Here is a 16,358-nt window from a genome sequence, read left to right on the forward strand (position 1 = left end):
TGAAATGTTACTTACCACCAGAATGTTGAACAGTACATCGTTTATTTTGGGGTTAACATATTTTGGGTTTCGCTGCTCTAATCGCTTTTGCAGAGAGTAAAGCTTAAACATTTACTTACATCTGTTGTGAAATTAATTTAAAAATGTTCAGACGGTTGCTTTTCAAAATTACTCACAATTTTCCGGAACTGAATTGATGAGCTGCTGTGCCGGAGTGGCCGCCTGATGGTTTGCTCCTACCCATCAGAGGCCAAGCAGAACCAATGAGGCACACAAGATACCTTTATTTACCATTGGCGATCTGTGATAGGAAATATCCGAGCTTCAGCTGCAAATACTTTGTACTGGTTGTCAATGGAGGAAGCAAATGAAACTTATATTGGTTCCAAAAACCAAAAATCTGGCTTAGACAGGGTGGTAAAATGCTAAATGTATGTGAAATTATTATTGATACAAATTAAGATGGCGGTTCTAATCAACAGTTGCATTGCCAATTGTAAAGTTGTTTACTCACTTGTGGATGTTTTTATTATGAAGGATGCGCCACAAATATGTTCAATTTTAGCTTTTTTACGCGCTATACATGATCCATTATGCAATTTGTAGGTCTATAAATTCTAAAGGTAGTTGAGATCATGACCCAGAGATTTGTAACCACAAAAAACCACAGCATATTATTTTTAAGAAATCTATGAAAAAAATAACGCTTCTCGAAATTTCTTTCCAGGCTCATTTGAACGCTCGCAGCATTAAGACTACCATCACGTTTTCGAACGATTTTGTTTTATTGAATTTTTGTGGATTTCCCGCTTAATCCTAGGGGCATTATTTGCAATAAATATGTACAAAATTCTAGTATTACGGTAAATTCCTCTATTCTGAAACGTTATACACGAATGCACTGTTGTTCTAGTTCCCTTGAGCTGGAGACCTAGCGAGAAGATATGGTTGACCTTTTCGGTAGATTAGTTACAATAAAGAAGACAAAAAAAAAACAAAATTTCGTGGTCATTTTGAAAAATAAAAGCTTACTAGAATTATTCAACAATCGAATTGTGGTAGGCTGCACTTTTGTTGTTTTATGCTTTCTAAGCGATCCAATCAATTGAATTTGGATTGATTAGAATCTAGTTTAATTAGTAGTATATACAATTGGTTTAAAGGCACCGTTTACATTATTGTGATATTTTTGTTTCCTCTTCTCACTCGAATATTCCTATAAAACTTAAGCTCTTACGTTAATGACTTTGACTGCTGCTGCTGATGCTGCTAGCGTTTGTCACTGTGAATCAATCGATTCGTTGATTCTATCACGACAAAACGGTGAAACAATAAACAGCATAACTTACAAGAAGGCATTTTACTTTGACGTGTTTCACAAATATAATAGAAAAGAATACTTTGTATCACGATTTTCCTTAACGTTTTGTTTATACTCTAACTTGGTAGAGCTCTTCTTCTTCCAGCTACCGGTTAGTAACTGCTACGCCGGAAGGATATGATTCTGCTTGGAGGTTTTAAACGTTATTATCATACTGAACTAAAAGTCACTGGCTCGAGGGTTCCTCAGGGTGGACACTGGCTAAATGATTGCGCTCGGAGCAAATTGTGAGATCAATTTTCTGACGCATTACTGACGCTTTCCCTCCATTCGGTACGGTATAATTCGGTATGTAGCAGAGTGAAAACTCCTACGGTATGGCGCAAAGTATGCCGGAGATATGGATGTTCTAAAGGTAGGTAACTTAATTTGGCGAAATTCTTCCGGACAAGCTGACCGGTTAGGTGCTCTAGACCTTCAGTACGAATCCCAGCAAGGTAAGGATTAGAATAATACTGACGTTGATCCGACTGGAACTCGATCCTTTGCCGGTGTTGTAATCGTCGCCGGGTGGTCGCTCATCTGTCTCGGCTGTTTTTTGATGAAATAAAATATGATTGAGAAAATTTATTAAAGGAACTTTTGCATAGAAGTTGGATTTGAAAGACTTTGGTGTTGTGCCTACAAAATTTAAAGCATTTGGAATAATAATAAAGCTTAAACTCTGACTTACAAACGAACTTAACAAAAATAATATATACTTAATACAAATCGTCAGCTGGCAAGAACATACATCTCTGTCTCGCAATGCACTAAAACAAAATTGGCTGGCTGCAGTCTTCATCATTGTGTGTACAGTATTGTTGTTGATGTTGTAGTTGTTGTGTATTGCTTTCGTTGGGGCTTTTTTTTCTTATACAACCAAGTTGTATGGAGATTTCTTGGGAAAAACTGTAGAATCAATCCACAGTACTTTTTTATCATTTGGTTCGTAGTTTGAAATAACTTATATGCTCTTCACAGGAAGAACTGGGTAAGATAAAACTAACTGAAATCACTGTGGGGCGGAACCTGTGTGATTCACTAGAAATAAGTTCCTCATGCTAAAATGAACAGAACAAAAGGAAAAGAGGAAAAGTAAAAGAAAATCTCGTTAATACAATATGACTCTAGAGTGCTTGTATCGTAATTGCGAAGGGTGCATAACAACATGCTTGCATACACCACCCAAGCAGCCATACCGTACAGTAAAACCAGGAATGCAAAACAGCAAATTGAGGAAAAACATCCAACACTAGCTAAGTGGTGCGCTATTTGTGTACCATCGTCATTGCTTAGGAATAAGAACCGCTTTTATTAACAACAATAAAATGCATAGAATGGCCCCGAAAGTGTGCGTAAGTGTAAGTGTGTGCTTTTATAGAGTAGTTGATGTGCGTGCAGAATACGTGCATAAAACTAAAGGAAAACCAATTCGTACGTGCAGTAAAGAATTTTTGTCTACGTGGTTGTCGCTTAATTTGTTGCTGACTAAAATCCTGTATTTCCCATGTTCTTCAAAATTATTTTGGACGGCTGCACTGCTAAGCGGAGAAACGGGATAATTACTGGTTCGCTAAATTGGAATAGCATTTACGACATCTACATTGAGTTTTTTATGTTAAAAGAAAGATATTTTTATAAGGATTACAGAGCACAGTGGTTCAGAATCGCAAAAAATCGGACATTAGAGTCTCTGGAGAAGTTTTGTAATAAAGTATAACGTATATCTCTGCCCTGTTAGGGTGACCGTGAAATACCCAATTAGGGCAATACAACTTTTGGTTTTTTAAATAATTTAAAAAAAATCCTCCAGAAAGCTGTAGATCAATTATACTCAATAACTTTGTACACGATTTTTTAATTGCTTTCAAATGTCCTACAAAGTTATTCAGTATGTTAAAATACACATTTTCTCCGAAGACTATTTGTAACTAGGACGCAAATAAACTTACCATAAGTTGCCCGTAATTGAAAAAACTGCAAGGTATACAGCCCAATACAGCCCTATACATATGATATACATAGGCCCCCAGTTACATAGGACTATATCAGATTATTGAAGAATAATGCAAACTGCATTTCTGGCATACGTATGTTCTTAAGAATCTGTGAGGGCCATTGTTTAAGAGAATGTTGAAAAGAGAAGAGCGAAATATTCAGATTCAATTCTTCATTGAATGCAATGGTGGCTTTGAATTGAGACATAGAGATTTCTTTTAAAAATCGCTTGTGTGCATCATAATGGTTGAAATAGTAATGAATGACCAGCCCACAGATTATTGTACAGGTATACCTCCATAGTACGTACCCTCGTTAGTATGTACCCTCGATAATACGTACCCTCCATAATACGTACATTTTGCCTCGATAGTACGTACATTTTCCAGCAATGATTTTTTTTTATTTTCTATATAAAGCAGAAACTTTTTTATCAATATGGATGAGTCAATACAAGCAAAAACGTATTCAATAGTTTTAAATTTTTGAATATCAGTTATTTCTGTTATGTAAAAACCATTATTTTAAAATTAAAAACAGTTCCTAAATAGTAAATTAATCAAATATACGTTCTAAATAACAGTTGTTTTAGCATTCTGATTTTGCAGATTTTTGCTCAGAAAATTAACCTTTCCTGTGATTCACAATCTATCCAACTGCGATGGGGGGACAGCAGGCAATATTATATTCGTTTGTTTGCAGATACTGCCCAAGCAACAATGTGAGTTTTATTGTACTCTTATGGCGATTTTCATGACCAATTTCGGTCCCATAAGGCATAGCCTTGGGCTTAAACATCTTTCTAAGACTTGACTCTTCTTTATCGGCAGACTTCGCAGCCGGCTGTCACGGGGTTAGTGTAACAATCCAACTGACTCTATCTAGCAGCACCGCCCAACCGAGACTCGAACATTTCAGCTTATATTGACAACTTTGTACCAAACCTTTACCTAGATTTGTACGATTAAAATATGTAAATTTTCAATTTGAGAGCGAATTTTGCAAAAAACTAAATGCACTTGGATTCCTTTGCTTTACTTTTCAACTATTTTTTAACATTTGTAGTGTTTTTTCTAAAATAATTTTACCAAGATAATTGTTTATTTTATAATTAGCTTAGCTTAAGTAGAATGCCCATAGTTGCATTCCGTGATTGGTCGAACCAATAAGATTGCACAAAGAACCAATTGAATAGTGCTTGGGAGTAGAATGACATACTCTTGCAATTTTTACTGATTCAATACTTTGATAATTGACCAATAACGACGCTGGCCACGACCAAAAGGCTGTACTACATGGGAATAGGAAAGAATATTAGTCCGATACTTGTTGTTGCTAGAGACCGCTGGTACCACTGCATCTCCACAAGTATCACGGGATAGGATTTATGTTAGTAAGGGAAGGTGCTGATCCCTTGCAATAAAATATCCCGAGTTTGAACACCTCAGCAATATTAACGAAAACTGAGAATAAAAATTGGCTTTAATAATCATTAGAATTAAGTTCGGAACATTGACCATTGTGAAACCATTTCAAATTCTTGGCAATTTTAATAAAGACGTAGATAATCACACATTGCTAACTGGTCACAATATCTGACAACAAAAACCAGGAACAGTGAAACCAATAAGCCATTTCTTGAAGCAATTGGCCCCTAAGTTTATAAGCATGTCCTCTTACCAACGCAAATAGGTAGAGATATGGCGCCCTACACGCTTGCAAGATGATTATTTATTTTATTTACCGTCATCTGGGACGAGATTGTGCCAAAAAAGCATATATAGTTGTGTTTTTTAGCTCAGTATACACACAATTTAGGAACTAAGTTGATTTCAAACCTGTCAATATATACTAAATTGTTCAATTAACAACTACCGTAGAGATGGTTCAGTTACAATGAAACCTAATTTTACTAGAAGTGCTTGAACTTTGTCACAATCTCACCCCTTCAACGGGGAGACATTGTGCTAAAAACATAAGGTTAGGCTAAACACCTAAACAGTGAACATTAGCATGTTTATAAACAATACACATAAATATCAGTATAAAGTAGTTCATATGGGGCCGTCCATGAACTAAGTGCACTATTAGGGGCAGGGCGTCGCCCAAAAACAACGCATCATACAAAAAGTATGAATGAAAATAACCCGGAGAGGTCTGAAATAACTAAAAATGAGTTCGTAGTCAATGGACAGCCTTTATATAGTCAGTAACGTTTCTAGAGTTAACAAGAGAGAGATATATGAAGGGGTGTATCCTAAGGGGGCATACCTATTTGATCATTTAACAAAAGTAACCATTACTTCGTTCGAGAACCCGCGGCCGCAGAACATGAGGCGTACCCCACCCCCTCCCCCTCCTTAAAACTGGCAGCTTATACACGGTATAATATATTCATCTTATATTAGAGTGTTTATTCAAAGTATCCGAAATTTCCAGAGAAAAAGTACAAATTAGTTTAAATTATTTAGCAGACCTATGCTGTTTGCTCCAAAATAGATGATGCAATCTAATCTGTCAAAATAATATAATAAATAATGTGAGTGCACTGGTGTACACTGACGTATTTTTGTTGGATATGTGAAATCCACAAACTGGATCGATCATTATGGTTTGGCACAATCTCACCCCCGTGAAGCTCGAAAAGTCCAAAGTTTCGAAAAATATTATTTTCGTAATCAAAACTTATCCAACACATAAAAGCCTTTCAATACATTGTAAATGATTAGTTTATATACCTTCAAAATAGCAAGTTTATGCGATTTCTTGTTTGGGTTGGTTTATGCGGGACATTTTTTACAACCGTTATTTCCGAGTATTTTTGATCGCGAACTTTAAAACCCTGTTTAGGCTAAATAGTTTGCTAATATTATCTGTGTTCCATTCTAAGTTATGAATAAATATGTTATGTTTATCATCATTTTGAATTTAGGTCACCAGTTTCTATAGATATAAAAAATTTTCACAAATAAACATTTTTGGTTATTGGCACAATCTCACCCCCGTGGCACAATCTCTCCCCGGATGGCGATATATCTTAAAATTTGGAAATTTTAGACAATATTTAGCATAATAAAAATAATACTTTACATTAAAAATTGTGATTCGATATTACGTACGTTTCGATAGTACGTACGCTAAACGATGCGCGGTTGTACGTCCTATCGAGGTATACCTGTATTAAATATGATTATGCGTAGCTTGACATGTTTCAATAATCTTACTTTAACTCGCTTGTGGCCTTCAAAAGGGTCATTGGTTGCAAATAACATTAAAGCCAAAGCACGTTCATCGCAAATATGACGTGCCATTCGAATGTCCTTCTCTTTTGACATGAATGGCAACAGGCACGTAAGTTAGCGGCGTCGATTCACTGTCTCTTACTTCCTCCCTAAAATTGCTCTATTACCCTCCAGAAAATTGCTGTTCATTTTATCTATCCAACGACATATAATGAACAATTTACAATTTCGTTCAGTAGTTTAGTAGTTATTAGCATTTGAAATCTTTCATTCAAACGTTACACTTCTATTTTCGTTTTCACAAAGTGCTACCCAGTCCCAATATAGTAAACAAAGACGTAGTCCTATTCTAATTTTTTGACGTAGTACTACGACAAGGTTTGGGACAGGGTGTCATTCCAAAGAATCGAAAAATGTGAGTGTTACGAAAAAATTAAAGATTTTGAGCGCTTAGCAGCTCGCCGATCGATTTTCTGTATTTTTGTGCCAATTGATCGGAAAATCTTCTACACATTCACGCCAATTAAAAAAACTATTGATTTTTTAAGTGCACACTATTGAAAACCCCGAATTAATCCACCGAGCGGTGTGACCTAGCCTTTCTACTGCCGCAATAATTTTTTTTTTATTTCTCAGGAACATCTATAATTAACTTGACTATATTTTTAAATATCCGTTCCTTTTTTTTTCAAACTCCATATCCAAAAAAACTGAATTTGAAAAAATAACTGAGTAGAGCATTAGATATGAAAAACGAAAAAGAGAAATTGGACTTTCAGTTAATTATTTTTGCATGAAAATCAAAACTTGAGCTTCTTTTGAATAAACTTTAATGAAAAAATAGTCATTAGCTTGATCAAATCGTTTATACGCCCATTAGATGTTTTAGGAAACGATGAGATCAAATAAACAAAAGCGGTGCCATAAACATGTTTGAGGATGGGGAATATGATCAATATTATTTCCGGCGCTTGTTATTTTTGCTGTTATGAGTGGACTGATAGTTTTGAGCAGTCGAATCGAATTATTTAGTCAAGCAGTCGGGTCAAGCGGTTAAGTCGAACAGTTAAGTCGTGCAGTTCATTCGAGCAGTTGAGTCGAGCAGTTGAGTAGAGTAGTCCAGTCGAACAGCTAAGTCGGGCAGTTAAGTCGAGCTATCGAATCAAACAGAAGTCAAGCGGTTGAGTCGAGCAGTCTACTCGAGCAGATAAACCAGTTGTTCAGTCAAGCAGTCCAGCCGAGCAGTTGAGTCGATCAGTCGAGTTGGGCAGTTGAACCGACCAATCGAGTCGAGCAGTTTAATCGAGCAGTAAGGCCGAGTAGTCCAGTCGAGCAGTTGAGTCGAGTAGTCTAGTCAAGCAGTTGAGTCGAGCAATCGGGTTGAGCAGATGAGTCGAGCAGCCGATTCGAATAGTCCGATCGAGTAGTTGAGTCAAGTAGTTCATTCGAGCAGTCGTGCCGAGCAGTTGAGTCGAGTAGTCCCCTTGAGCAGTTGAGTCGAGTAGTCCACTCGAGCAGTTAAATCGAGCTGTTCAGTCAAGCAGTCAAGTCGATCTGTACAATCAAGCAGTTGAGTCGAGCAGTCGAATCGAACAGTTCAGTCGAGTCGAGCAGTACAGTTAAGCAGTCCAGTCGAGCAATCATATCGAGCAATCTAATCGACCAGTCCAGTCGAGCAATCTAATCGACCAGTCCAGTCGAGCAGTCTAATCAACCAGTTGAGCAATCGAGTAGTCCAGCAGTCGACCGGTGAGGTGACTGAGAATACAACCCATTGCTACGAAAGCATGAGCATCTTATCAGGGACCTGTTTTTAGTTACCGATAAGCCTCTTATGACGTCCTGTCAGAGCTGGTTTTCGGTACAGACATAAGCGTCTTATATAAATAGACAGTTGTAAGCATTTTCCGGGCTTCAAATCGAGAAGATGAGAAAATTTAAATGCACGGGCCGCAAGCTATCGGTCAATCGACGAAAACTGTAATCCGTCGTGGTGTAAAACTAAAAAGAACAGCTGGAAACCACATGATAGTTGTCGCAAAAGTTTTATCACTGAGACACTAAGAATTATATGAGTTCATTTGGATTGGTTGTGGATTTGACTTAAATTGGATTTGGATTGGATTTCGATTGACTTTGGATTGGATTCGGATTGGATTTGAATAGTATTTCGATTGGATTCAGATTGGATTGGAATTGGATTAGATTCGGATTGGATTTGGATTGGAGTTGGATTACATTTTGATTGGATTTAGATTGGATACCGATTGGATTGGAATTGGATTGGATTCGGATTGGATTAGGATTGGAATTTGATTGGATTTGGATTAAATTTCGCCTAGATTTCAATTGGATTGGAATTGGTTTCGAATTGTATTTGAATTGTATTTGGATTGGATTTAAATTGGATATGCATTGGGTCGGATTGGAATTGGATTGGATTTGGATTGGATTTGGATTTAACTTAAACAAGGGGGAAGTAGTCAAATCCCCTTCAAAAAAAAACTTAAACTGGATTAGGATTTGATTTGGATTGGATTTCGATTGAATTTGGATTGGATTGGAATTGGATTGGGTTCGGATTGGATTTGGACTGGATTTGGATTAGATTTGGGTTGGATTGGATTGGATTTGGTATGAATTTTGATTGAATTCGGATTGGATTTGGATTGCATTTCGAGTGGATTTGGATTGGATTTGGATTTAACCTCAACTGGATTTAGATTTGATTTGTATTGGATTTTAATTGAATTAGGATTGAATTTTGATTGAATTTGGATTGGAAATGGATTGGATTCGGATTAGATTCGGATTGGATTTGAATTGTGTTTGGATTGGATTTGTATTGAATTTCGATTGGATTTGGATTGGAGAGGAATTGGGTTGGAATTGGGTTGGATTTGGATTAAATTGCGATTTGATTTCGATTGGTTTGGAATTGGATTCGGATTGGATTTGAATTGTATTTGGATAGGATATGCATTGGATTTCGATTGGATTTACATTGGATTAGAATTTTATTGGATTCGGATTGAATTCGGATTGGGCTTGGATTAGGTTTGGATAGGATTTGGATTGGATTTGGTTTAGGTTTGGATTGGATTCGGATTGGAATTGGTTTGGATTTCGAATGGATTTGGATTGGATTCGGATTGGAATTGGTTTGGATTTTCATTGGATTTGGATTGGATTTGGATTTAACTTAAACTGGATTTGGATTTGATTTGGATTGGATATCGATGGATTTTGGATTGGATTGGATTTGGATTGGAATCGGGTTGGATTTGGATTGTATTTGGATTTGAATTGAATTGGAATGGAATTGGATTGGATTTGGATTGTATTTGGATTGGATTTGAATTGATTTGGATTCGGAATGGATTTCGATTGGATTTCAATTGGATTTGGATTGGATTTGGATTTAACTTAAACTGGATTTAGATTTGATTTGGATTGGATTTCGATTGAATTTGGATTGGATTGGAATTGGATTGGATTCGGATTGGATTTGGATTGGATTCGGATTAGATTTGGATTGGATTGGATTGGATTTGATTTAGGTTTTGATTGAATTCGGATTGGATTTGGATTGCATTTCGATTGGATTTGGATTTAACCTCAACTGGATTAAGATTTGATTTGGATTGGATTTTGATTGAATTTGGATTGGAATTGGATTGGAATTGGATTGAAATTGGATTGGAATTGGATTGGAATTGGATTGGAATTGGATTGGAATTGGATTGGAATTGGATTGGAATTGGATTGGATTCGGATTGGATTCCTATTGGATTTGGATTAGATTTGGATTGGGTTTAGATTGGTTTTGGTTTGGATTTGGTTTGTCACATTGTGTTTTATTTTTATCTTCCATAATATGTGATGCCACGTAGTAAATTTATTATGGCTTAAATATGCGGCTTGCTGGTGAAAACCGCCTGAAAATGATTGCAATAAAATTAACTTTGTCCTCCCCAAAAAATGACTTTTGTTAAAAAATATTTTATAAAATAAACAAATTTTTTTCAAACTACATTGTGTGATGTAAGGTTCATAAACTTCAATTTCCAAATATCATGGAATTTATCATGGATCTTGAATGCTTTATGGCGAAGTTATCCTCGTCTCGCTGTTTCTGTTGTCTTACTGCTGACTACTCTCTCCTACTATATGAACGAAAATGACTGTACTAAAATGCACTTCAAATAAGTTACGTCGGTTTGTAATGAGTATAGAAGTATCTAAAACACGACGAGTATCTAAAACATAAACGATCATGAAATGGATTATTTTTAGTGTAAAACATTGAGACGGAAAGATAAACAGATTACGCATTAGTATGAACGTAGAGAACTCTCGGCAGGTTAATCCTTTGCAACATAATGCAAAAGCTTGTATTCATTATTATCCATCATAATGTCCAAAATTAGTTGAATGATGGCGTAATGATACTTTTTTGTATCCGGACAAAACAATAATAATTCGGAAGAGACGTGGTATAACCGCTACTACAAACAGTGTATTTAAGAAGTTGCTCAACCTGGCTGCCAAAATGTGAAACTCAATAATAAATTAGGATAACTTCAACAGCACCTCAGTAGTTGTGATTTAATGCCAATGAAATAACTGTTTCTCATCGCCTTTTCAGCATATAAATTAACGTGATGAGACTAAAACATTCCATCAAGTTAAATAAATGTAATTTAAAAATGGCGATAAAATGCTATCTATATAGTAAGCACGAAGCTGTTGCTTTGGCCAGGATTTATCATCTCATTTTGTGTGAATTATTCATTGGGAAGAAAAACGAAAGCTTTTATCAGCAAACGAGAAGTGAAAATCGATCAAACCTGCTTTGTAAAGCATTTAGCTATGCAAATATTACTGTAAACATAACGGTTTATGATCGACTAAAACAAAAACATGCAGCGTTGAAAGTAATTTACCGTGCATCTTATTAGTAATCTACGCAGAGCACTAGTTAACTACAGTATAGAATCGCTTCTATTCACCATTTAAGTCAGTTGTTACAGTACACCGTTAGTTAGTTGCGTGATCGTTCGACTACCGTTTCGTGTTACATTCCACTGATATTGTAAATCGTATTTGTTAGAAAGTGCAGTAAGTAAAAATAGAATTGAGTGCGTTCAGTGCGGAGTGTGGTGCTCTTACGAACTAGTATTGTAGGTAGATGATCGACCGTTAATGATTTGATTTTAGCAGTCAATTTCAGCCGGTTGGCTTTGCGTCCAATGAAACCGACCTGGCGTCTCCTCTGTTTCGACGGTGACTGTCCATATCCGGGCGTTTAGCTAAGCTTTCGTAGTTTATCGAATTCAAACTTTGAATGAAACCTTCCATCTCGTTTCGACACGATGGATCTGATTTTGTTAATGGATTAGGTATGTTTCTTGTAAAACCGACAATGTTAGATCACTTGCTAGTTACATGTTGATTGATAGTCACGTTTTGAACGGTAGACAAACAGTATGTTAAACAAGTATCGATGGTTAAATGATTAGCGCATTAGCGACTGTTAGTCATGCACATTGAGTAAAACACGGAATGCCGGGTCTGCAGTTGAATCTGTAGTTTCGTGATTCATGTCAATCTATGCGCTATCTGCCCGAGCGATTGCGTGCCATCCGAGATGCCAGCATTTGATTAGCGACACGCACGATCAACAGCATGCTGTTTGAGTAAAAGTCATTTTCTTAAAAGCACGTAAGTGAAATAATGGTTTTCATTGATGATGGGAGAAAATTTTGTCCAATCAGGGAACTTCCTGAGTGTGTCACCGTGTCGTTTGAAAACAGATGGCGAACATCTGCTCGACGATGGCTCTCTAATTGCGATACGTATTTGTTCGAATGATCCGATGAAGATGAGCAGACCAACACTAAGCCACACACTATGATTATACTCGATTACCACACACACACACATCCAAAAATGCTTACTGTTGCAGTTCATCCCAGAACAAATTTCAGTCCGAGGAAAGAAAAGTTTTCGCGGATGCCCGTTTCGGTTATACGTCACTGCCGCCAGCAATACGGGGATAAGCTTCGAATGCTGCAAAATGTACAACATAGCATGAATCACAACCATTTTGGTTTTAGTCCCTACGCTGAAGGTGTTCACTATAGCAGTTACAATATAGTTAAATTATTGAGAAACCTGGAAATCAAACGAAACTGGTATCCTGAATTATCTTGTGTTCCGCTGATGAGGACGGATTTGACATGCGTACAGTAGAAAATTATATATGTATGCACATATACTGCTATTAGCTGGTAAAATTCAACGTTTCGGAGTTCAAACTGCAGGTTAATCATCTGTTCATGAATTTTAAGGCGGCGTACGATTTAGTTAAACGACGTAAGCTGTGGCAGATAATGCTAAAACATGGTTTTCAACGAAACTGATAAAAGTAACTCGAATGACACTGAAGTTATAGCCAGAGGCGCACTATTGAGCATTACTTTTGAAGGTTCAGTGTGAAGAGCGTATTTGTATAGCATTTGTGCCATAATAGCGAAATGTGCTCCGGGATTTTGCGGCTTCAGTCGATATCGTAGAGCGTTGGAGACACGTTTAAGCCTTTTAAACCAAAAGCTTCTATGGGTATTTCTTCCTTAAACTTTTACCAAAATTAAGGATGAACGCTGAACACAGCTGATCGATGAGTGCTTGAAGTGAGATACTGCCTTTTTGCCAGCAAATTCGAAAATGGTGTCTGACTAGCTGATCGACGGCGCTAATCGAAACGCCGCGGGGACCACACTTTATTAAAAAATAGATGTTAAAATTTGCTTTACGTAATTTTCGACTACATTTTAATTGCATCCGCCTTCAAATTTCCAGGTTTCTCATATGTTCCGTTGGAACCACTACAACCGAATTTAAATAGTCAAAAACCAGACAGCATTCATTACACTCATTCCATTTCCATTTTGCCCACCTAGATTCTTAATCTACCGAACATTCAAGGACAGCACAGAATTAGAATGCATGGATGCGACTAAACTACATGTATGACAGCTCGATATTCACGAGAACTAAACAAAGAGTACGACTTATCACATGTGATCGGATATATACACAAGTTTATTATCGCAGGCGTGAGACTCATTCGGAATGAGCATTCGCAACACGTACCATAACCTCTCTACAGAACCCCGCAAACTAGACACTAGACACAAACCACTACGAGTTGAGGTTCTTTTTCCGCGCCAACAATTCTTGCAGCTACAGAAGAGATTCATTCAAAATTCACCATAACCTACACGTTTGATCGCAATCTAGAACGTGATCGTAGAGACTTTAAACGCGTTAAACTGTTTCACCTGTTCGAATACCGATAATCGACAGTGGGAAAATATTCGAACGGAGCAAAAGAAATAGAGTAGGATAGGAAATAGGACTTTTAGAACGGTCGGTTTCACTCACCCGCATCCAAAATCAAATCATCGGCGTCATTGTCGTGCCCGACATCGTCATTCTTAATAGCTTTAACATTACCTAACGTGTTGAACGTAGAGGGGGTATTTTTACAGCCGTACCACCAGTGTGCCACCGGCCGCGGGAATGGCGGATCCGATTCGTCGATCTAAAACGATTAAAATTAGTAAGTTTGAGGTTATTTTCAGTCTCAGAAAATCTTACGGCGAAAGTTCTATCGTTAAACCGATAGTACTTGTCGTCCTTGAAGAAGTACGTATAACCGTTGGTGTACTGAAGGGCTGCATCGAGGTTGTTCGGCAGTCCCTCCCAGTTGGAGATCGGTTTCGGATAGGTAGACTTAACCGGGGGCCTTTTCAGCGGATCAAACCGCCAGAATTTACTGCCCTTGTAGAAGTAAATCTTTCCGTTACCGCCCCACACCAGCGCAGCATCCAGATGATCCGGAATGCCGGTGAATCCTTCACTGATCTCTTTCGGATAATCTCCATCGACCTGTCGTCCCGAGTATCGCCAGTACTTCGTGCCTTGGAAGAAGTACGTTTTACCATTTTTGTACGTGAAGGCCGCGTCAATGTTTCCTAAAAGAAATCGGACAGCGGGCAGTTAGTAGCTACATTATTGATTAATCTGAAAATTATCAAACAAACCAGGCAATCCCGGCCATCCGTCGGAGATTTTCCTGGGATAACCTTCAGCAACTGCGTTTTCTGTGAGTTTGTAGTAGCTATCCCTCTTGAAGGCGAACGTGCTTCCATCGGCTGAGTTAAAGATGGCATCGATCTTCGGTGAGGTGCACAGTATCGAATCCGGATCTTTCAATACCGGGCGTTGAGTAGTTCGAGGTGGAGTGGAACCACTACTCGTTTTCCGTCCATAGAGAGCTTGAATTCCCTAGAAACACCATCGAATAATAAGAGTTCACCTAACAATCAACTTAAAAAACACCACCAACCTGAATATCATCGGAATCTAACCGGAACACAGGATCATATCCACGGTAGAACGGTGCCATCAGAGCAGATCGTGTGTCGGAGTGACTTAACCCTAGCGAATGGCCGAACTCGTGTGCGGCTACTTGGAACAAATTTGTCCCCCGAGTTTTGCCGATAGTCCAAAATTCCGCATCGTCGAAGTGGGCATCACCTCCATACACCGGGAAGTAGGCATGCGCTAGGGTTCCTCCCGGACCATCGAAAGGATCTCCGTCACCATGTTCATTCACTTCAAACCTAATATCTATGTGCACCGGAGATGTTTTCTTCGGTGTAAATGTTAGATCGGTATATTCACTCCACACTGAGAATGCCTTGGCAATTTCCTCATCTACTTCCGAACGGACCAACCTGGACGGGTATTTCGATATCCGGTAGGTCAGTGCTTTCACCTTCCACCGACTGCCTTGCAGTGCATACCGCTTCGATCGGGAATCTGAACCGAAGCCTATACGATCGCGTACTCCGCAACGTGGCAGTGACATGAGTTCCATCGTTTCGCCGTCCAGCTCACCGGTTACGTTCAGCCCGGCAAAGCTTTGAAATTCCATAATTGCTTTCTCCCATGTGTCCTTATCCAGCAGGTTCCCGCTAGTAGGATTTCGGAATTTCGCACTGAGGTATCCGAACTGTGACAGATAGAGCTGCAAAAAAAAATAAAACAAAATTTATTAAATTTTTTATTCGAGAAGGAAAAATATTTAGTACCGGAAATCCATTTGTACAAGTGATTGTCAAAATTAGGACACAAGAACGAGCAAGCAAACTCATATCAGGAGGTAGCTCCTTTCGATGCAACTTTCCCGTTTCAAATGCCCACCAGACCAAAGCAAAAATCAATGCAACCCTAACGCAGCTTAATTGGTATTCAGAGTTATTACAACCTAAATGAGCGAATCGAATGGCAAGGACATTCGCACCCGTCCGATCTGGTCATTAGGAGGGTCGCTATCGATCGATTAGCGATTCTACGCGTGCAGGACCGTTTCACGACCGAAGAAGCCTCGCTGCTGCCAGCGAATCATGATCGACGTGCGCGCCCCGAGATTCATCCAGGCCGAATGACCGATAGAACCAGAATGGCGACGGGTGACTGTTGCCATGATCGATCGAACACTTCATTGAATGGTAATTAAATATGGGTATTAAATTTATTGGTGTCAACGATTCAAGTCATAGAATGAAGGGGTATTATGCGCTAGATGCATGGATTATATTTTCATTTCAAAAGCTGAAAAGCGAAACCAGTAACTGTTAAGCTAGTTAAAACACCATTCGGTACTTTTGAAGAGGGTTTGA

General features: G+C 38.2%; 1 protein-coding gene across 5 annotated transcripts in view; it reads right to left on the minus strand.

Moving 5' to 3' along the window:
• Nucleotides 1–784: 784 nt before the first annotated feature.
• Nucleotides 785–16,358, minus strand: part of LOC128738440 (stromelysin-3) — an 86,819-nt gene continuing 71,245 nt past the window's right edge. Inside the window, exons 3-9 of one of the 5 annotated variants that reach the window (XR_008412110.1) lie at nt 15,020–15,703; nt 14,715–14,958; nt 14,269–14,645; nt 14,053–14,212; nt 12,564–12,675; nt 2,115–2,424; nt 1,800–1,912 (exon numbers count right to left, since the gene is read on the minus strand). Coding sequence is in view for 1 of the 5 variants with exons in the window: in XM_053833567.1 (XP_053689542.1) it covers nt 1,791–1,912; nt 14,053–14,212; nt 14,269–14,645; nt 14,715–14,958; nt 15,020–15,703 (1,587 nt within the window). In the remaining 4 variants the exon portion in view is untranslated. Of the gene's footprint in view, nt 1,913–2,082; nt 2,425–12,563; nt 12,676–14,052; nt 14,213–14,268; nt 14,646–14,714; nt 14,959–15,019; nt 15,704–16,358 lie in introns of all 5 variants that reach the window. The other 4 variants (XR_008412111.1, XR_008412113.1, XR_008412112.1 and 1 more) reach the window with 4 other exon arrangements.

This window comes from Sabethes cyaneus, chromosome 2 (genome assembly GCF_943734655.1).
Source record: "Sabethes cyaneus chromosome 2, idSabCyanKW18_F2, whole genome shotgun sequence".
Lineage (NCBI taxonomy): Eukaryota > Metazoa > Arthropoda > Insecta > Diptera > Culicidae > Sabethes > Sabethes cyaneus.